Source organism: Ziziphus jujuba, chromosome 11 (genome assembly GCF_031755915.1).
Source record: "Ziziphus jujuba cultivar Dongzao chromosome 11, ASM3175591v1".
NCBI lineage: Eukaryota > Viridiplantae > Streptophyta > Magnoliopsida > Rosales > Rhamnaceae > Ziziphus > Ziziphus jujuba.
This window is the reverse complement of record NC_083389.1, coordinates 26,221,865-26,244,997: the sequence shown is the minus strand read 5'-3', so window position 1 is coordinate 26,244,997 and position 23,133 is coordinate 26,221,865. Positions and strand designations below refer to the sequence as shown.

General features: G+C 37.1%; 2 protein-coding genes across 2 annotated transcripts; one reads left to right on the top strand and one right to left on the bottom strand.

Annotated features, from left to right (window-relative positions):
* The first annotated feature begins 1,831 nt into the window (after positions 1 to 1,831).
* Positions 1,832 to 7,923, top strand: LOC107426910 (serine/threonine-protein kinase PBL27). The gene is made up of 6 exons (XM_060812698.1): positions 1,832 to 2,311; positions 3,174 to 3,377; positions 3,596 to 3,781; positions 6,004 to 6,395; positions 6,532 to 7,157; positions 7,448 to 7,923. The coding sequence occupies exons 1-6, from the start codon at positions 2,185 to 2,187 to the stop codon at positions 7,458 to 7,460; spliced, it is 1,548 nt and encodes a 515-aa protein (XP_060668681.1). The 5' UTR covers positions 1,832 to 2,184; the 3' UTR covers positions 7,461 to 7,923.
* A 712-nt stretch (positions 7,924 to 8,635) lies between these two features.
* On the bottom strand, positions 8,636 to 15,744 carry LOC107426915 (ISWI chromatin-remodeling complex ATPase CHR11). The gene is made up of 25 exons (XM_016037224.4): positions 15,371 to 15,744; positions 14,822 to 14,938; positions 14,583 to 14,689; positions 14,346 to 14,449; positions 14,065 to 14,162; positions 13,712 to 13,891; positions 13,406 to 13,627; positions 13,190 to 13,324; positions 12,808 to 13,090; positions 12,658 to 12,731; positions 12,308 to 12,528; positions 12,139 to 12,226; positions 11,956 to 12,049; positions 11,652 to 11,840; positions 11,469 to 11,500; positions 11,243 to 11,319; positions 11,067 to 11,156; positions 10,892 to 10,961; positions 10,733 to 10,787; positions 10,592 to 10,650; positions 10,351 to 10,516; positions 9,646 to 9,824; positions 9,333 to 9,548; positions 9,089 to 9,190; positions 8,636 to 8,986 (listed from the first exon to the last, which is right to left on the bottom strand). The coding sequence occupies exons 1-25, from the start codon at positions 15,605 to 15,607 to the stop codon at positions 8,969 to 8,971; spliced, it is 3,213 nt and encodes a 1,070-aa protein (XP_015892710.1). The 5' UTR covers positions 15,608 to 15,744; the 3' UTR covers positions 8,636 to 8,968.
* Between the last annotated feature and the right edge of the window lie 7,389 nt (positions 15,745 to 23,133).

Below are 23,133 nucleotides of genomic sequence, written 5' to 3'. Positions count from 1 at the left end.
CATCTACATATATATCTATATATATATGTATATATATATCATGCCAAATTATGTAATTAATATGTTAAAATAAATAACATTATGGATATATATATAACATGCATGTCCATCCTTTTTCCTCTATGAACTAGACCGTTGCAAATGGACTAGTATAGATTTGGCCTAAAACATTACGATATATACCAAGTTTCAAAAGCTGTACGTCTGTGAAAAATGACCAAACAATGGTACTTTAACTATAATCTAACTTAAAATTTTCAAAAGGGATAAACTAATATTATAAATTTATATAATATAATATATGATAAATTGTACAAACTTATAGAACTCCCATGTGGAATATCAATTATATGCTCTGAACATTATGTACCAAAAGGATCATATTCATGGTATAATGTATGCGGGCTATTCTGCCTTAAATGCAAACGTGCAGTGTTTTTTGACATTCAAATTGTCTATTCAATTGCCTAGTCAACCTCATTTCTTTCTTTTAATTATTTTTGGGCACTGCCACATGCTCTGTGTACTAACTTAATTGCAATTTTGCAGAATTTTATTTCTTTATTTAATAATCATTATCTATGTAGATTGTATACAAGTTAACTGTCCAAAATGTTGTAGTTAAGGGGTGACATTATTAATAAATATAAGAAAATAAATCGAGAAACAATTCGTTAAAACAAAGTGTACGATATTCTTCATCAAGATAAAAATAATAAAAAAAGTGTGATATTCATATTTTAAAAAAAAAATGATATTCTTGGAACAAGATGACTTTAAATTATTCATTTAAAGTTAAAGATTAAATCTCCCACTTTTAACATCTGTATTAAAAGTAAAAATTAAAAAATAATAATAATAGTTTTATATTGAAAATGGGTCAACGAATAAAGAATATCCCAAATTCAATTCTTTTACCCAATGCGAAAAGTACATCCTAACAATACTTATATTAAGGATAATTTGAATTATCAAAAAATTGAAGAGGGAAAAAAAATTAATAAAATAAGATATTTAGTTTTGTTTTAGAGGCGGAAAATTGGGCTTTGCTTGAAAGGCCCTCCAATCATGTATAAAAAAGCCTTACTGTAGTGTAGCTTTGGAAATATACTTAATTATAATCTGGAAAAAAAAAAAAGTAAAAAAGAAAATTAAATAATTAATATTTTATGAAAAAATAGATTATATTGTATTTATATTGTCTGAAATTTGTACTGGTACTCTGAGTTCCCCATAAGCTTGGATCAAGCACCATGACGTCAAACCTTTTTGGCCAACAACCCCACTGATCATACACATCAGACGGCTCTGAAACCAATACCTGGAACAATTAAAATAGTCTCAATCTCACTGAAGCATTACCCCTGTATTTTTATATATATATATATATATATATTTTAGAACATGTGTTAAGAATGTCCATCACAAAGTGTGAAAGCACATCCCTTGAAGTGGGACCCACATTTTTTCCCCCGACCGTGATGATGATTATTACCTCCGACACAGAGCTGTAAATTTTATCCAATTCTAAGGGTAAAAACGTAAAAAAAAAAAAAAAAGAAGACAGCAAAATGAAAAAGGAATAGTACATCTTCGTATTTATTTCCAGTTGGATTACGTATTTACGTATCACAATTTTAGCTCTTAATTTACGTCTTTAATTGCTTTTAAATAATTAATTTATAATTTCGCCTCTCACACCCCCCCCCCCCAAAAAAAAAAAAAACTCTCATATAAATTCATTATTATTCTATTTTTTAATTTTTATTGTTTTTATTGTTTTTTTTTTTTCTGCTGCCTTTCTTTTTTTCTTTCTTTTTTTTTTTTAAGTGTTTTTGTTTTTTTTTTTTTTTTTCTTTACCTTCTTTTCTTCTACCACATCAGTTTCTTCGATTTGTTGATCTGCTTCTCAAAACATGTTGGTCTCGATCTTTCTCTTTAATGGCCACTAAAGAAGATCCTAGAGACAGAGAGAGAAAGACAAAACGGAGGGAGTGAGGGAGAGAGAGAGAGAGAGAGAGAGATAAAGGGAGTGAATTTGGATTGGAATTCTGAGATGATAACAGAGTGATTGTGGAAAGAGAATTTTTCTTTTTGAGGAGGGTTTGTGTTTATATGAGTTGTTGTGTGGTGGGGTTTGTGCGGTGGCTTTGAATTTTTTCCTTTTGGGCTTGGGATTTTGATATGGGTGGGTGCTTTCCTTGTTTTAGATCATCGAAGAAGGAGGGTAGCGATGTAAAGGAAGTGACTAAGGATTCAGTTAAAGAAGGTTCAGCTACTCAGTCTCACCATGTCACCAGAGTTAGCTCAGGTTTCTTATTTTCTTTAATAAAAATTTGATTTTTAATGTTTTTTGGTTAATTATTCTGGTTGTTGTTTTTTGTTTCTGGCTAATTTGGTTTCCTGGGTATGGTTTGGTTACATTGAATTTCATGTTTTTTTATAATATTATAGGTCTTGTGATAATGGGTTTCTAGTGGAATTTTTGTTTGTCAGTTTGATCTGCTACATATGCGGTGGTTACTGTTGTTTTGTTGGTCTGCTGAATTGGGGTTTTCAAGTTTTTACTGTTTAAGAGTTTTTGCTGCTTGTGGATTTGGTTGGTAGTGTGCAATTTGGATTTTGAATTTTTTTGGTCAGAGGATTTTAACTTCACAGAGTTGTATATCGAAACACTATTGATGATCGGCAATTGGTTCTTTCAGTTTCGAACATCGTACTTTCTGTTGATGAAGTTTTCTGCTCATTTGTAATTGTCGAATGTATGATAAATAAATGCTAATGAAAAGAATTTCAAGTAAGACATTTCTTATGGAACAAGAAGAAATTAAAAGAAGTAAAAAGTTGTTATTCAGATGCTCCTTCCATCTTTGTATTAATGCATAATGCAGTATATAATTACATGATAAGCTTGGCATTGACAATAATTGGATGAACTATTATGTCAATTCATTGAGCAGCAGTACTAGCTTGAGAACTTTAGGGGTCACTTGCTAGTGCATTTTATAATGAAGAAACATATAGGTCAAGGTAGCCATTTATTTAATTGTTACAACATTTGGCAACAGTGTCTCTATGTTCTATGTATTTGAGTTTTTTTAGTTGGTAAGATACACATTTTTCCCTGTTTGTAATTCCCCCACGGTATGCGTCTGATTTGATGCTTTTTATAGACAAATCTAAATCACGAAGTGGTTCTGACTCTAAGAAGGAACCTCCAATTCCTAAAGATGGACCAACAGCGCACATTGCAGCACAAACGTTCACATTCCGGGAGCTTGCTGCTGCCACAAAGAACTTTAGGCCAGAAAGTTTATTGGGTGAAGGAGGATTTGGGCGTGTCTATAAAGGTCGTTTGGAAAGCACAGGCCAGGTAGGTGATGATTACTTGAAATAAATAGCATTTACATTTTCTAAGTTTTGGCTTATATTCCTTTATACAATCTTAATATTTAAGATTTCATCTGGTCTACTCCCTGTTGTTTTATATTTTTCCTTTTAAATATCATTCTCAGAATTAAAATTTAATGTCCTCTGATGAGTGCTCATCTAGTTTGTGATGGTTTTCTGTTGGATGGAATTTGTTTCCAGGTAGTTGCCGTGAAACAACTTGACCGGAATGGCCTGCAAGGAAATCGAGAATTTCTGGTCGAGGTTCTTATGCTTAGCCTCTTACACCACCCAAACCTTGTCAACTTGATTGGTTACTGCGCTGATGGGGATCAACGCCTTCTTGTTTATGAATTTATGCCTTTGGGCTCATTGGAGGATCATTTGCATGGTTAGCTTGCTTTTCTTTTATGAGCCTTTTGTCTTTAACTGATATGAAGTTGCTATCTAAATGAATTAATTTCTTTTTAGAATAACTTTCATTACTAGTGCCTATTTATTGATGCATTATAGCAGAAACCTCATTGTTGCTTTTACTGAAATATTTTTAGCTTAAATGTGTATACATTATGCATTACCTGTGGCTACTGAACAGGAGAGGATGTGACTTCCAAATAATTTTTTGTTTTGGAAGTTTTTCAGTCTCATTTACTATTGAATTTGACATTCTCCAATAGAGAAAATGATGTCAATAAATAGGTTATAGGTTTAAGGTGGATAGATGCTTTTAGGTGAGATGGATACTGTTGACAAGTCATTTCCAAGTGACTCTAGATAATGTTAAATAGTCACAATTGCTGACCTATACAAAAATTTGTTATCATTTTATTTTACTAGATTAAATATTATCTTATTGATTCTTTATAATCCTGCTAAGCCACATGAAGATTCGAGAGATGGTAAATTGTGTTCTTCAAACCTGCTATCCATCTGCCTTGACCATTTTGTAGTTTGACTATGCAGTTGGACTTTATCTAGGTAATTCTGGGCCTATTGGTTGCATGAGTGAACCCTCTTTTTGGCTGAATTTGTAATGGAACAATGTTACCTGATCTTTTATCAACTTTATATGTTTGGGTAGAGGGATTGAATGTCATTCATTTGGCATCATAGGTTAGTGGAAAGGATGCCACTGAATCTGGAAACTGATGATCTACATATATATATATATATATATACGAGTGACTATAGGCTCAAGTGTATACTACTTTTTTGAAGATCTAGAATGAATTGCCTTAATTTGCCTCAAAAAAGTTGTCACTAACTGAAACACTCATTTTGATGTCCTTGCATGACTCTTTTGTCTGGCTTTGTTTCATCCCCTGTTGGCATGGTGAAAATAATTTTATGCTTGCCATTTTTCCATGCTTTGTAGAACTTTGATATTAATAAAAGATATTAACAATATAGTTCTTTCTATAATGGTGATCTGTATTTTGTGAGTGTTTTGTGACCCAAATATATCTTTATCTGGAAATTGCTTTGTTTATTGAGAAGGAACAGATAGGTCTTAGATTGGGCGTAGATCATGAAAACAGATGGGTCTTAGAATGAGCATAGATCATTAAAACAGATATGTCTTTGGATGAGCATAGATCGTCATAGACTCTTCTAAAACTTCAGATAGAGCTCTAGGAAAGGTACTAAAGAACAGAGCCTTTACCCTAATTTTTAATATTCATGTTTGTAATGAGTTACCAATGCTAGCCTGAATGAAATGAGCATTATTAATATGAAGACAGCAAGATGAATGAATGGACGTATAGGAAATTAAATAAGATCTAAGTGAATGCATTGTTAAGAAGTTCAAAGTGGCACCATCAATGTTCTAAATAAGGGAATATTATATGAGTTGGGTCTCGTATATTGAAAGAATGCAGAATGTAAACCATGATAGTTGGATTCAAGTTGAAGGGTGTCAAGAGGATTAGAGTCTAAAAATCACATGAGAAGAGATAATTAGAATAGAATAATTCTGACAATGGTTCTGAATTCTGAATGGCAACAACAACTCACAGATTAATCTTCAGTTCTTAGGATCAAGGGTATATAGCATTAAGCTATTCATTTCCTGAAATTGACTTACTCTGCTTTTATTGTTTAGTCGTACTCCAAACCCATTTCCGGTTAAGTATCAAAGGATCCGACCACACCCTCTTAGTTTTAGCAACCAGATAATTTATTGAAAAACTTGAAAATAAAACCAAAAATAGGAATAAAATGAAAAAAAAAAAAGAAAAAAAATCCATAATATGACAGATCAACCCGGAAGTTTGCATAAGAGAAAGAAGAACCCAATCACGTGAAAGTACAGGCATATGTGCATATTTCTACCTGTTATATACTAATTTATAAGTAGTTTTATTGAAACAATTGAACGGCAAAAGAGTACTGAAGATCCACACCTAGTTTTCGTAGATCATCTTAAAGTTTTTTTAAAAGCTGAAGAAATGATAAGGAATGCATGACCAGTGGTTTTGAATTTTGAAACTCTTAAAGATGATTTACCAAAATTTTCTGTTTATCTTTGGTACCTTGTTTGCATATAGATTTTCATTAGATGTGTGCATTTTCTGGAAACCACCCTGATTGCTGTTTATAAAATGTTCGCAGATCTTCCACCAGACAGGGAGCCCCTTGACTGGAATACAAGAATGAAGATTGCAGCTGGTGCAGCTAAGGGTTTGGAGTATCTGCATGACAAAGCAAACCCTCCTGTCATATACAGAGACTTGAAATCTTCCAATATCCTTTTAGATGAGGGTTATCATCCTAAATTATCTGATTTTGGGCTTGCAAAACTCGGTCCTGTGGGTGATAAGACTCATGTCTCTACACGAGTGATGGGAACATATGGCTATTGTGCACCAGAATACGCAATGACTGGCCAACTCACCCTAAAGTCTGATGTCTATAGTTTTGGAGTGGTCTTTCTTGAGCTTATTACAGGGCGCAAGGCCATTGATAATAACCGAGCTCCTGGAGAGCATAACCTTGTTGCATGGGTAAGCTTCTCTTCTTGTCAAGATTGCACCGTTTCACTTCATAGAAGCTTCTATTTTCTGGTTGTCAGTATTTTATTTCTTCAAGTTGACATGAAGTTTATCCTTTTGCTTTCCATTTATGGGATATGTTTTGCAGGCACGACCACTCTTCAAGGATCGAAGAAAATTTCCGAAAATGGCTGATCCACTTTTACAAGGGCGTTACCCGATGCGAGGTCTTTATCAAGCTCTTGCTGTTGCAGCCATGTGTTTACAGGAACAAGCTGCAACAAGACCTCTAATAGGAGATGTTGTAACTGCTCTCACATACTTGGCATCCCAAACCTATGACCCAAATGCAGTCAGCAGTCATAGTAACAGGGTTGGTCCATCTACTCCTAGGAATAGGGATGACCGTAGAAACATGGCAGATGGACTGGATAGCCCAGACGAGCATGGACGTGGTGGGCGGCATGGTTCTCCTGCCACCCATAGAAACTCACCAGATTTCAGGAGGAGAGACCCTGCAAGGGAATTGAGTACTGGTGCAGAGTTGGGTAGGATTGAAACGGGTGGTGGGTCTGGGAGAAAATGGGGTGTGGATGAGTCGGAGCAACATGAATCTCAGAGGGACAGTCCCCTAAGCACTGGGAGAGCAAGAGAAACTCCAAGAAATCGTGATTTAGATAGAGAACGTGCAGTGGCAGAGGCAAAAGTATGGGGCGAGAACTGGAGAGAGAAAAAGCGGGCAAATGCAATGGGCAGCTTCGATGGTACAAATGAGTAAGTGCTATGAAACCCCCACCTGCAAGTCATTGTTTTCCTATCTTCTTCAGGCAAAAGATGTCGTACATTTTGAGGGTCAACATAAAGAAAAAAAACAAAAAAAAACAAAAAAAAAAAAAAGGAGAAAAAATTGCAGATACATCATCCTTGAGTCTTGGTTTTTCGATATCCGAAAACCAAGAGAAATAAGTGGTCTTGTATCATCCAACTTTGACTATTGTTGCTTGTCCTATGTCATTCTTGTAGTTAAGGAACTGAATGCTTGGAACTTTTATTATGGTAAAAAGAAAACACAGGTAGAGAAAGGGGATTCTGGGGGGATGAGTTGCATAATGGGTTCGGGGCATTTACTGGGAGCCCAGCGCCAGCACCAGCACAGAGAAATTGTTATTAGGCAAAAACCAACGTGCTCATCTGCGTCTCTTTATGTGTATTTAGGGGTTTCTGAATCTGAAGTTGATATTACTCACAGGAGACTCAGGACGATGTGTAATTTTTGGCCCCCCCATATATATTAGTCCTTGTTTTTACGTGGGAAAAAACTTAGTGAGTTTGGTTTGGATATGTTGTTACATCTTCTACTCTCTCATACAATATTGTGTACTATGGATTTCCCGAGTCGTGTTTTCGGCTCATAGAACCAAAAAAAAAAAAAAAAAAAAATGGTTTGATCAGAATACTCTCTCTCTATCTCTCTCTCAACATCTTGTACTGATATAGTTGATTTTTTATGAAAATCTCTTACCAGGATTCTGTGGTGTAATTTGCATTATGTGGCATGTTTGGTTTGGGTTGATATTAAGTTTGAACATCAGGGCCAAGCAATTAAATTAGAGAGAAACGTCTACAGGGAATTTGCCGGGCTGCTGATGAAACCAAAATAGTAAATGGTATTCCATCACTACATATATCATATAGTATTATGTACCGTGTTTCAAGCACCGACAAAAATCGACCAAATTATTATTATTATTATTATTATTATTTTTTTTTTTTTGGTAGGACCAAATATGTGATTCTTCATAAATAAGAGCACATTAATTTCATTGGATATTTAATTTAATTATAATTCAGATTTGTCTCTTTCTTTCAGAAATTAGTGAAGTCACTGGCTCGTATGCTATAAAGCTACAAATTTTTAATGCTAAAGCTGGGATAAAGTAGGCAGAGGACCTAGGGAACTTAAAAACGATTGTTAATGGAGATTAGAAAAAAAAAAGCTGGTATAAAGTAGGGAGGACCTAGGGAACTTAAAAACGATTGTCAATGGAGATTAGAAAAAAGAAAGAAAATATTATTCCTTTCTATATATTTAATTAAATTCAATGGTTAACTATTATAAATATTTTTTTCTTTTGAAAAAGTTTCGAATTTAATTAAATTTTATGATTATTTATACATTTTTATCATATCATTATTTATATAAATTTATTAAAACTACGATAAAGACATTTTGAAATCTATCCAAGCTCGAATGAAAAAAATACTCACTCATATTTCAAAAGAGGAGTATAGCTATATATTTCCATAGATATTCCATAAGAATCCAAATCGTACTTCAGAATATAGAAATAGTTAAATCATATATATAGAATAACTATTCTATTCTATTCCTGCATCTTAATTAATAAAAATACTATACAATTTAATAAGGCCTGGTTTTTTCTTTCTAGCCTATGGCCACAAATTAAGTTTGAGCTGGCCTGAGGACATAAATCCAGATTCAGAAGCAGCTCATTTTACTCGACATGAAACAGAGCCCCTAATCCTTTTCAAGCTCCAAAAAGAATTCACTTACAATTTAAGTATCATTTCCGCCTTTTTCCCTGCAAAAAATACCAGAATGTGCTTCGGTTATTCTGGCTCATCGTTACGGACACAATTCAAAACTATGAAATGCTTTTGCAATTAGATAAGAATAGACATACCGTGCCAACATAATCATCCATGGTTGATTGCTTCCTCTTCTTTAGGGAAGAGGGACTCTCAGTTGCCTGCCTAGCCATGGCCCGCTTTGATGGTGTCATATTCTGAAACAAAACAAAAATGTTAAGACCAAGAAACAAAAAAGTGGGTTGATTTTAAGATTGGCTATCAACGAGACCAATACAAAACAAATAGGTTTGGTTCATTCAGTGCTTTGAATGGTTTGAGTGGGAAGGAGAATCGAACCTTAGCAAGCTTCTTCTCTTTCCGAGCCTGCCTCTCCCTCTCATCATGTTCTTGGTTTTCTTTCTCCACTAACCGTATTAATGTATCACACCTCCTGGCAAGTTCCTGAGTTGTACGAGACTTGACAAACCAATCAAACCGAAACAAGGGGGATGTCCGAAATGCTGCCTTCAACTCATCCCAGTTTCCATACCCAAGCTTGTGGACCATGCATATCTGTGTCATGTGGCAGGCATGAATGCAATCAGATACTGAAATCAAACATGAAGGCCAATAATATATGACTTAGTTATTTGAATATTTAAACTCTCACCATGAAACGATCGCATTCTTCATTATATAACTTCCCTTTGTTCTGACCATATTGGATCTTTAGCTCCAGCCATGGATTCTTGTAGCGATCCAATTTCTTCCCAATAGCTTTCATAATTTCATCTTTCCGAGAAATCCTAGCCTCCCCTCTTTCTATGTTCTTAATAATCCTATCATAATCTGGGACATCAAATTAAAACCAGAAGATATCAATTCAGTGTATCAAAATCCAGGAATGCAAGACTTTGAAGCATATTCCACTGACCAGAATTCTGTATAAACTATCAACCATATCAGAAAAATAAATAAACAATGTTGCAGACACACAAGCACATAAAGGTACTAGCACAAGTCTTAGTTGTTCAAACAAAAATCACGATTTTTCTGTTAAACCCAAAAAACGTTGAAAGCACACTTAAGAACTGAACCAGCCAAAAGATGCTTCAACCAGATTATATTTAGTTCAGACATTTGGAACTAGTCTATAAAAAGTTGACCAAAAATTATATCCACATGAAATAAATAAGGATATCTAATGTCTCAAGTCAACATCATATGCACATTCAAAGGAAGCATAAAACATGCACTCAAGGACTGGGCACAGTAAACAAATTCCATTCAGACAACCAAACTAAGTTTTAAGACTAAATTGCATTGAACCTCAAATTCACATAAACAGACAATTGTAAGGGCTGATCTCAATTACCATTTAACTCCTTGTATCTTTCTTTGAATACTTTTGCATATCTCTCAACTTCCTCCTCGGTTTTACCCTCCATTTCAGAAGCAATACTCTTTATATCATTTCGGCCATACTTCTCACAAGCCCTAATGAATGTATTGAAATCCCTCCTACTCCATGAAGAAAATCCCTGTACAGATAATCAAGTTTAGATGAAGAAATCAAGTGCAAAGCCTCATCTAAAACTTAGAGCACAGTCACTTACCTCTTCTAGAAGCCGCTCCTTCTCCTCCAACTCTTCAGCAGTCAATGGATCTCCAACATCTAAGCATTTTAAAACCAGTTAGCAGTTCAGATAATAGAATTAGATCAAAATATGGATCCTCAAGGACAATAAACAAAGTACCTTCAGGCTCATCCACATCTATCGTATCTTTCAACTGGTTCTTTTGATGTGTTTGCTGAAAACAGACAAGAAAAAGAATAAATAGCACTTAAAAAACTAAATTCACAAGCCAAGTAAAGTAACAAAAGCAGAAAGGGATCAGCACTCTTAGATACTCACCATGAGATATCGCACTTCTTTCTCATACAGTTCACTCAACCTTTGTGTGTTAAAAAACTGGAAATCATGTCTACAAAAAGGAAAGGAAATGCATAATAGGAACTAACTATACATTTATAGCCAGTGAGAAGATAAATAATGATCCAGGAACACAATCAGTTCAAAAGATACTTACAATTGAGGCATCCGAGGAATCCGAGGTTCTTTTGGTTTAGCTGGACCACCCTGGCGCATTGTTTGTTTAAAGTACTCAGACTCAGAGTAACTGATAAAGCAGAACGAGAAAAGTTAATACATCAAAAACCAGTGAAAAATAAAATACACAACTCGTAAACAAAAGAGATGCTTTACTTGCGCTTCCGCTCTCTTTTTGGCGGCTCAATCCAATTTTCACTAACAATTTTCTTGAAGTCAAACTTATTCTCATCCTTCAAAGATACAAGAAAAAGGAATTACACATTGGAAATTAAAAAAGAATACAAGTCCTAAAGATACATTTAGCTAAAGAAGAACTAACAGGCTATAGTAGTTAATAAAAAGGAAAAGGATAAGAAGAGAAGAGAAAAATAATATCCACCTTCTCATCATCAAAATCATATAGTTCAGCCGCTGCACGAATAGCACCAAAATTAGAAACTTTTCATTACAATATTATGAAATTGTTAAAGAGAGAGAAGGAGAGAAAAAACAAAAAAAAACAAAAAGAAAAAAAAAGAAAGAAGGGCAGATTGAATGAACTTCCAAAAACTGATTTACATACTGTCATCCATTTTAAATTTGATTGCATCTTCAGTAAATTTCTTCATCTTTGCATCAAGCTCAGCTGTTGCCTCTTCTCCCTTTGCTATGATTCTGTCAATGTCCTCATCTGTAATTGTGCTATCCTTGGAACTGAAAACCATTTCAGCACCAAACCTCACCATTTGAAGTAACTCATCTTTGTTAACGGCTGCAATATTCACCAAAAAGAAAACCCAAAAAAATAAAAAACAAAGGAGTTATAAACATGTGTGTTCTAAAACGGTAAAGAATATTATCTTACAGAGAATTGGCAATCTACTTACTCTTCTGCTCAGCTAATCGTCCTTGTTGAATCACCAAAGCATCAAGTGCAAGCTTCTTGTACGCCCTCTCAATCACTTTTTCCTCAATAGTATACTGTTTCAAATGAAAAATGAGAAAAGGAGAGGGGAGGGGGGAACCGATACAACTTCAGTTAAAATGATCACATTAAATCATATTCATACCTCCGTGCAAAATCGAAAGACTTGAACTTCTTTCTTTTGACCAATCCTGTGAGCACGGTCCTGTGCTTGCAGATCAACTTGTGGGTTCCTGCAATAAGTTGCCATATCAGCCAATAAGCATATTAAACAAATCTCGCAACTAACAGGAAATGTAAGGAAAGACACTCACCAATCACTATCATAAAGAATGACAACATCCGCAGTGGCAAGATTAATACCAAGACCTCCAGCTCTGGTTGATAGTAAGAAAACAAATTTCTCACTTCCTGGCTTATTAAAGGCCTCAATGGAAGCATCACGGTCTTCTCCACCAGTGTTCCCATCAATTCGACAATACAGGTATCCACGAAACATCAAATAATCTTCAAGAATGTCTAGCAGCCTCGTCATCTGTTGATGAGTCCAACAAAATTTGCAGGATTAATGAAATTGAACTGTAGAATATGATAACCTCCCAACATATAGCAACAAAAACAATTAATAAGATACTAAAAGTATGTTATATTTCATAGAACTTACCTGTGAAAATATTAGGACCCTCGAGTCACGCTCTTTTAGCTTTGGAAGCAACTTATCCAAAAGAACCATTTTACCTGGAAATGGTTAATAACAAGTTAAAGAAGATTGATGATATTGACAACTCACAAGCATACAAAACCATGAGCTTACCAGCATTTGTAATAAGATGATCGCCAGTGGTGTATGGAGGACCAGGTTCAGCACCTTGGAAAAGATATGGATGATTACAGCATTTACGAAGCTGCATTGCTATATTCAAAAGACGCTTGCGTTCTCCACCAGCATTAACAACTTCAAGATCTTTCTGCAGTAAAGCCCTATAGTACTGTTTCTGCATTTGCGACATGCCCACTTTAAGTATAGTTTCCTTTTTAGGAGGTAAACCTTTCTCCACATCCGACTTCAATCTTCGAAGAAGAAACGGGCGTAGGACCTTAAATATGAAGAGGAACAGAAAACCGCATCAGATAAAAGTGAGAAAACTGATAGATTGACACTGAAAGATCAAATGTTTAAAACCCTCAAGGCCTACCTTGTGAAGTTGTTGAACAACCTCCTGCTGATCATTTTCACCAGAAATTTGAAACCACTCATCAAACGTTTCAGCTGAACTAAATATCTCGGGCAGAAGAAAGTTTAACAGCGACCAGAGTTCATGAAGATTGTTCTGCAAGTAAATTGATGAGTAACCATTTAAAGTAACAAGAAAATCAAAATTAAGTTGAAATATTAAGATTATAAGTTATACCTGGAGCGGTGTACCAGTAATTAAAAGGCGATAATTGGTATTATAGAGCCTCATAGTCTTTGAAAGGAGAGAATTCTCATTCTTGATTCTATGGGCTTCATCAATTATTATATAGCGCCAGCTAAATCGGCGTAAAGTAGTTTTCTCTTTGATAGCCATTTCAAAGCTTGTAACACATACATCAAACTTCCCAGCAACCAGTAAGTTCTCTCGTATATGCCTCTGCAGAAGTTAAAAAATAAAACATTGCGACCCCATTATCTGAACGTATAACTAATGATATAATTTAAGCCTCAATGAACTTACCCTTTCCTCTGGATTACCAAGGAACTTTATAGCACGCAAAACAGGGCAAAAGCGCTTTATTTCATTCATCCAATTTCCAAGAGTAGATTTTGGAGCAACTACCATATGAGGGCCAGTAATTCCCCTGAACTCATGCAGGTAGCCCAACAAGGAGATAGTTTGCAATGTTTTACCAAGCCCCTATGGCAAAAAGACAGCCTCTCGTCATTAGTATAACAGATGATGAACACTAATCATTATTCATTCACACATAATAAAAAGCACAGGTTCAATTATAATTTGTGAACCAACCCATTTGGAGAAACAATATGCACGACTTTGTAGAGGAAAGAAGGCTGCAGCTCATTACTTACCATTTCGTCTGCAAGAATTCCATTTATACCATTCTCATAAAGTCTTATAAGCCAATTTAATCCAGCAAGTTGGTAATCCCTCATCTTTCCTTGTATACCTGCAAAAAAGCCAAGATTTCGGTCCTTTAAATTTACACTAACTGAACTGCAAATATGAGTAGCCCTTAAATTTTCATATAAATAAAGAAAAGGTGTTAAAACTAAGGTAAAGCCTCAAACAGGTCAGCTTTTGATAGCTAACAAAGACAACAGGAGATGAAGAAGGGAGAAAAAGAGCTTACAAGAAGGTTGTGTAACCAAACGAGTGTTTCCTAAACCGTCTTCTTCCTCTTTTAGATATTCTTCATCTTCTTCCTCTTCAGTTAATTTTGATGCATGGCGACCCCTAAAGCATGTACATTATAGAAAAGGATGTCACTAAACACATTAAACCAAATGCTGCTATATGAGCTGTATTAAATTCAAGGAAACAAAGAAAGAAAAAAGAATGCATGACAGCTGAAGAGAGTGGACAATACCTTCCCTTTACCTTCTTCTGTGATGAAGAATGATCACCTTTAGCAAAATGGGCAAACAACTCTGTTTGCTGTAGGAGATATTTCAAGCGTCCCTTCCCCTTATTGTTCTACCAAAATAAAAATAAAATAAAACAATCATCACCATAACTAATAGACAATAAGTGGCATTACAACAAGCAAAAATAAAAAATAAAAAAAAATAGAGAGAGAGAGAGAGAGAGAGAGCGCAAAAGACACACCATATCAGCATCAATGGCTGCATTTTGTGCATCCAATATTTCCTGAATCTTTTGTTTCTTCATTTTCTGCATTTCTTTAAGTCTGGCCTTCTCACGCTTGCTAATTTCAGCACTGACCTGCTCATCCCATCATATAGTTAAATAACACAAGATAGAATGTCAGTAAGAATTTCTTGGTGCCCATACCATCAACCCATTACAAAATGCAAGCTCAGATTCACCATATGCTAATAAAAAGTCATTAAGCATCAAAAAAGTGTAATATATAAGCAAACGCAGCTAGAAAGAAACATCAATGTAACAATGCCTCTGCTAAAGCTAAACCACTAGAACCATTTTGCTAACTTAACATAATTTCCATAAACAGAAACACCATTAGGCAGAAAAAAGGACAGCCCTAACAAACAATCTCTTCTATCCCTCCATGAAGACCAAACGAACCGCAAAATGAATTAACAATCTTTAAAACCATCAAACTCATGCACAGAAAACCCTACTGAAACACCAGATCCAACAGAAAAACAGTAGACGTGATAATGAATTTTTTACCTCCTCGTCGGCACCGTTATCGGCGTCGGCAACGTCCTCATCGGAAGCCGGCGAATCACCGGTGCCGGTGGCAGCTTCTTCGTCGTCGTCATCAGAAGCGGACCTAGCGACGGCTTCGAGCTCCTCATCATCCTCTTCCTCGTTGATCTGGTCATTGACCTGCTCTTCCTCCGACGAATTGGAGTCGTTGGACATGGCTTCGTCGGAAGACGCCTGTGGCTTTGAGGGTTTCGCCATCGTGGATTTTTTTTTTTTTCTGTCTGAGATCGAGGGTTTCGTTTTTTCGTAAGCGAGAGAAGAAAGGGAGAGACACCGACTTTGATTTTGCGAAACCACTCCCAATTCCCCAAAAAAACTGAAAAATAAAAATAAAAAAATTTAAGTAAATGCGAAATGAATAAGGTCCTGGATATTAATAACCGTTGGATTTGAGAAAGTGAGATGTGCGGTATAAAAAGGAGTTGTTTGGGAGAAAAAGAAAAGTTCCCGCCACTAATAAAAGGGAAATTCTGATTTCCCGCCTGCTGGGTCTGGGTTAGCCCGCCCAGAGCGACATTGTGGGTTACTTAATACACCCGAAAACCAAGCCCATGCACAATTTTCTTTATAATTTAAAAAAGTATAAATTATTTATAAAAAAATTAAAATCGTGAATTAAGAATTTAATGTCTAATGAGAATATCCATTCTCCTCCTTACCCGAAAAACCAAGCCCATGCACAATTTTTTTTAATAAGTTTAATAAAAAATAGAAATTATTTATAAAAAAATTAGATAAAAAAAAAAATTAAATTCGTGAATTCAGAATGTAATGGCTAATGAGATTATCCAGTCTCCTCCATACTCACACGACTCTATTTTTATATATTTGTTTATTTTGTCTATAAAATTTCTAAGTTATTTAATTATATGGATGTCAATTTTGTCTATATAAAAAATGAATTAGATAATTAGATAAACTTGAACATATGAAGTTTATTTTAATTGGCCAACAACATACAAGATTTTTTTTTTAATTAAATTATATATATATATATATATATATAAATTTTGCTAAAGAGAGGCTCCCGCACGCTAGTCACCTGTTGGTAATAAAGTGATGAAGTAAATACAATAATAATATTTGATACATATGTTGAATGTGGTTGAAGAAGAATTAAGTAATGCATATAAGTTTTATAAAATAAAAAGCAACACATAAAAAGAGATAAACCCAAGAAAAATAATATTAATAAGAACTAAAAAAAAAAAAAATTAGGCATTAAATCCTTTAAATAATAATAATAATAAAATAAATAAAAATTAAGCAGTCACCATCCTTCTTCTTGCCGAGCTGGCTAGCCCTGTTGAAGTATGGGAATTAGAAGTGGCAGTATCAGAAACGAAGAAAAGTAAGAGGAAAAACATTAAAGGCTTCTCCTCCTGCTCATAGAACGAGGCTTTTTTGGTTTTCCGAAAACCATGATCCTCCACTAAAGCCATTAGTTTTCCATATAGTCGATGAATCCTCAGTGGACGAAGATCCTGTTGTGGTTCTCCGACCACTTTAGAGAAGAAATATGAGAATAAAAATAAAAAGAATTCTATTACTCTTTTGGAAATAAAATACAAAAATACAAAAACTTCTCTCTTGGATTCTCACGTGGAATCTCTTTCTACACTCTCAAATTCTCTCTGGAATTGTTCACTCTTCTCTCAAGCTCTCTCTGGAACTTATTGAGCTTGCTCTCTTGGCTTGGTTTTCATGCAACGGGAAGGAGCCTATTTATAGGCTTACAAGGCCACAATCTTCAACAGCTTAGCCCACAATTGTTGATCGGTGCAGCAATGGTGTCAAAAATGATGGCTGTCAAAAATGGTGGCTGTGGTTGGTGAGGCTGTGGTTGGTGGGCTGTGGTTGGTGCGGCTGGACTTCACAATTCTCCCCCTCCAGCCGCATTTAAAACTGATGGTCATCTGCCATCTATTCCAGCTATGTCTCTGCATAGCTTCAGCTTCTCTTGAGCAACAACTTTTGTTAGCATATCTGCTGGATTCTCTTTTGTGTGAATCTTCATCAGTTTCAGCAACTGTTGATCTATTACTTCGCGTATCCAATGATAGCGAATGTCAATGTGCTTTGTACGGGAATGATACATTGAGTTTTTGCTCAAATCCATGGCACTTTGGTTATCACAATGTATCTTGTAGTCTTCTTGCTTGATGCCCAATTCTGTGAGAAAACGCTTTAACCACAACATTTCCTTACCCGCTTCCGCTGCGGCAATGTACTCTGCTTCAGTAGTGGATAAAGCAACACACTTCTGCAATCTTGACTGCCATGACACAGCTCCCCCTGCAAAAGTGTAGAGATAACCTGATGTAGACTTTCTATTATCAGGGTCTCCGGCCATATCTGCATCTGTATAGCCTTCTAAGATTGGATCACCTCCCCCGTAGCACAAGCACAGCTTCGATGTACCTTTAAGATACCTGAGAATCCATTTGACTGCTTCCCAGTGTTTCTTTCCAGGATTTGAAAGAAATCTGCTCACAACACCTACTGCATGAGCAATGTCTGGTCTGGTACACACCATTGCATACATCAGACTTCCTACCGCTGAAGAATATGGTACTGAAGCCATCTCCTCTATCTCTTCTTTGGATGAGGGGCACAATCTCTTACTCAACTTGAAATGATTTGCAAGTGGAATGCTGACCGGTTTGGCTTTATCCATGTTGAATCTCTTTATCACCCGTTCAACATACTTCTCTTGAGATAGCCATAACCTTCTATTTTTCCTGTCTCGGATTATTTGCATTCCCAAAATTTGTTGAGCTGGTCCTAAGTCTTTCATATCAAAAGACTTAGACAATTCTTTCTTCAGCTTACTAATCTTCATTGCATCTTGTCCAACGATCAACATGTCGTCCACATATAGCAAAAGTGCAATGAAGTTTCCACCTGAAAATTTTTGAATATAAACACACTGGTCTGCTGCAGTCCTTTTATAGCCTTGACTCACCATAAACGAGTCAAACTTCTTATACCATTGTCTTGGTGCTTGCTTGAGGCCATACAAGCTCTTCTTTAGCTTGCATACGAGGTTTTCTTTCCCTGAAACCTCAAATCCTTCTGGCTGCTCCATGTAGATTTCTTCATGTAAATCACCGTGAAGAAATGCTGTCTTCACATCCATCTGTTCAAGTTCTAGGTTTAGACTTGCTACTAAACCAAAAATGACTCGAATTGAAGTCATTTTTACCACTGGTGAAAAAATCTCATCAAAGTCAATTCCTTTCTTCTGAAGAAATCCTTTGACCACCAATCGAGTTTTGTGTTTCACCACCTTTCCGCTGCCATATTTCTTGAGCTTGAACACCCATTTATTCTTTAGTGCCTTCTTTCCTGTTGGAAGCTCGACCAACTCATAAGTATGATTTTTCTGCAAGGATTCCATCTCATCTTGCATTGCTTGCAGCCACTTTTCCTTCTCTTGATGAGAAACAGCTTCCTGGAAACTCTCTGGCTCCCCCTCTTCAGTAAGTAGAATATACTCAGATTCTGGAAATCTCTTTGATGGAATTCGGCCTCGCTCAGATCTCCGAACTTGTAAACCACTGGTTTCAGGAGATGTACCATCATCTGATCGCTGTGATGGCCCTGCAGCTGCTTGAGAGGATTGAGTCTCCCCCTGCTCAGTATCCCCTTCTTCCTCCTGGTCTGCTTCTGGTATATCTTCATACACCTCATTATCCTCTGTGGCTATTTGTGCTGGTGCTGGATTAGGACAAAAATTCTCGGCACTAGAACTATAATTAGGAGACATTCTGGGCTTTTCAATGTCTTCCATTTTCTGGTTTTCATGGAATACTACATCCCTGCTTCTAATAACCTTCTTTGTTTTCGGGTCCCATAACCTGTATCCGAATTCTTCATCTCCATATCCTATAAAGATGCATGGAGTAGATCTTGCATCGAGCTTCTGTCTGAGCTCCTTGGATACATGTACATAAGCTAAACAACCAAACACTCTTAAATGAGAGTAGGAGGGAATCTTACCCGACCACATTTTCTCCGGAATTTCAAAATTCAACGGTACTGACGGTGATCTGTTGATGAAATAGCAGGCGGCACGAACAGCTTCTCCCCAGAATGGCTTTGGCAGCTTAGCCATACTGATCATACTTCTGACCTTTTCCATAATGGTTTGATTCATTCTTTCGGCTATTCCATTATGTTGTGGGGTGCGAGGGACCGTCTTCTCATGTCGAATGCCGTGTCTTCTGCAGTAGGCATCGAACTCCTTGGAAGTATACTCGCCTCCATTATCTGAGCGGAGACATTTCAGCTTCTTTCCTGTTTCACGCTCTACCATGGTATGAAACAGTTTGAAGTAATCCAATACCTGGTCCTTTGTCTTCAAGAAATATACCCACACCTTCCGTGAAGCATCATCAATGAAGGTCAGGAAATACTTGTTGCCACCTAATGATTCCACCTCCATGGGACCACAAACATCAGAGTGCACCAGACTAAGCAACTCTGATCTTCTCAATGCAGAGGAACTGAAGGAGACTCTATGTTGCTTACCTAACAAGCAGTGATTACAAGGATCTAGCGCAGCATCCTTGCAAACAGTGATAAGCTTCTTCCTTGCCAAAGTGGACAATCCTTGTTCACTCATGTGACCGAGTCTCTGGTGCCACAGATTTTGAGACGCCTCTCCTTCTGCAATATTGAGGCTGTCTGTACATATCTTCACATGAGTCTTGTACAACGTTCCACAAATATGTCCTCGGGCGACAACTATGGCACCTTTCGTCATTTTCCATGTGCCTTTGCTGAAGTAGTTGTCATAGCCTTGCTTGTCTAAGGCTGCTCCCGAAAGTAGATTAAGCCGAAGATCTGGAACATGACGGACATCCTTCAAAGTGATTGTACAACCAACATTTGTTTTTATCTGAATATCACCAGTTCCCATAATCTTTGCGAAACTGGAATTTCCCATCTTTACCGTACCAAAGTCTCCTGCTTTGTACGTTTTGAAGAAATCTCTATGTGGAGTGACATGGTAGGATGCTGCAGTATCGACTACCCACTCAACATCTTGGGTTGATATATGAAGGCATGTCTCTTCTTCGGTGGAGCAGAGCGCCACTTCTCCTGTACAAGTGACTAGTGTCTCTCCATCCTTCTTCGGCTGATTACCTTGGAGTCTCTGCTCTCTCAATAACTTTCTGCAGTTCTTCTTCATGTGACCCTCCAGGCCACAATGATAGCACTTATATGATGATTTTCTGCCGTCTGTAGATCTGCCTCTGCTCTTGCTCCTGCCTCTCCCCCTATCTCGACCACCTCTTTGCTGTCTTCCTCTCTCTGTGACGAGAGCATGTGACTGATCCATGCCAATGTCCTTTCTCCTGGCCTCTTCATTAAATAGGGCATCCTTAACCATAGACAGAGTAAGTTTGCCATTCGGGGCCGAAGTGCTGAGAGAGACTACCAATGTCTCCCAACTGTCTGGAAGAGAGCTTAGAAGTAGGAGGGCCTGATCCTCATCCCCTAGTTGGTAATCCACAGCAGATAGTTGATTTACCAAGCTCTGGAACTCACTGGTATGCTCGGCTACAGAAGTTCCACTCTGTAATGTTAGATGTACCAATCGCTTAAGCAACAGGGCTTTGTTTCGAGCAGTCTTGGCCTGGTACATGTCCTCCAATTTTGTCCAGAGGGCATATGCATCTGTTTCCTTCGCTACATGATGGAAGATACTGTGGTCGATCCATTGCCTGATCTGACCGATCGTTTTCTTGTTTAATTTCTTCCATTCTGCTACTTTGCTGGGATCGGGATTTTCTCCTTTAGCTTCTATAGGATCAAACAGATCCTTACAATTGAGGAGATCTTCCATCCGAGGTCTCCAAAGTGTATAATTTGTGGCAGTGAGCTTAACCATAGCTCCCGAAGATGATTCTTCCATTGACATTATGGTTTGACCAAAAATGGAGCTGAATTTGGCAAAGCGGAGTTAACCGTTGCGTCCGGAACGGCCGAAAATGGTGGACTTGACTCTTCCGGGGTCAAAATATAATTACCAGAAATTTTGGGGCAAAATTGTAATTTCACAAAATATCTGGGTCAACCTGCAAATACAGAAACTACAGGGGTCAATCTGTAATTTCCAATAGTTCAGGGGCTGTACCGTAATTGCAGAAAACTACAGGGGTCAATCTGTAATTTTCAATAATTCAGGGGCTGTTCCGTAATTTCAGAAAATATTGATGACGTGGCAGCTGGTGCTGACGTGTCAACACGTGGCAGATGACGTGGCTGTCGACGTGTCGGCTGGCGTGGCAGGGGTGTGCTGACATGGCTGCTGACGTGGTCGTCTTCAACCTCCAGACGGCGCGTGCGGCGCGTGAGTTGTTGCAGAAATCTTCAGGCGGCGCGTGCGGCGTTCTCTTGCTCTCCGGCGAACTTCGTTGTTCTCCTCTCGTCGGGCACTTTCACCTGGTATTGTCAAATTAATTATTTGAGCAACTTTTCGAAACACCAACTTGAAGAACAGTAGCTTTGTTTCTTCAAATTTTGAACCCAAGCTCTCGACCTGGAGCTCTGATACCACTTGTTGTGGTTCTCCGACCACTTTAGAGAAGAAATATGAGAAGAAAAATAAAAAGAATTCTATTACTCTCTTGGAAATAAAATACAAAAATACAAAAACTTCTCTCTTGGATTCTCACGTGGAATCTCTCTCTACACTCTCCAATTCTCTCTGGAATTGCTCACTCTTATCTCAAGCTCTCTCTGGAACTTATTGAGCTTGCTCTCTTGGCTTGGTTTTCATGCAACGGGAAGGAGCCTATTTATAGGCTTACAAGGCCACAATCTTCAACAGCTTAGCCCACAATTGTTGATCGGTGCAGCAATGGTGTAAAAAATGGTGGCTGTCAAAAATGATGGCTGTGGTTGGTGAGGCTGTGGTTGGTGGGCTGTGGTTGGTGCGGCTGGACTTCACAGATCCCTCACTCTCACTCTAGAAAAAGAAGAAGAAGAAGAAGCTTGATGTCCCTCTTTATTCGTGTTTATACAGGTGGCGTAATGGCCTTATGAAGAGCCTTTTAAGGGTTTTAAAATTCTTTAGAGCAGCGCTGGAAAATACTCATAATCATTTACGAGTAGAAGAAAAACAAGAAGAGGAAGCCATGCACGTCAGCCAGCTGTCTTTCAGGAATGCTCATAATAACCAAAAAAGGACAACGCCAAAGGGTATTGATATTATCTCCATTAATGTTGATGATCAGCTGCTTCCCGGAGGAGAAGTCAGTGTTTTGTTCCAGTATAAAAACGTTCTGTTCCCAGTAAAACTCGTTGTTTTGCTATTGCCAATTGCTGGTGTTTTTCGTTAATCCAGCATCCGTTTCGTCATTGTTGGCCTCCTGATCACTTTATCTCTTTGAGGGCTGTGACTATGAGGACCTCTGAATACTCTGCTACCACCTCAGCGCACCTGTCTCCTCACGGTCACGCTATGGCTTCTGCATGCTTGCTTTTTTTCTTTCCTTCTAATCTAATGTATGAATCATATGAAATATAAAACGTCTTCACTCTCTCTCTCTATATATATATACACATCATTTTCCATCCACGTATCTATGAAACCTTCCATGAGGGCAATCAAGAAATTACCAAAAATGACTCATCATCAATACCTCATCAAATTTTGTTGTATTTCTTCGTTAGGTTTATATAGTCGAACTAATGATTATAAGCTCTTTACA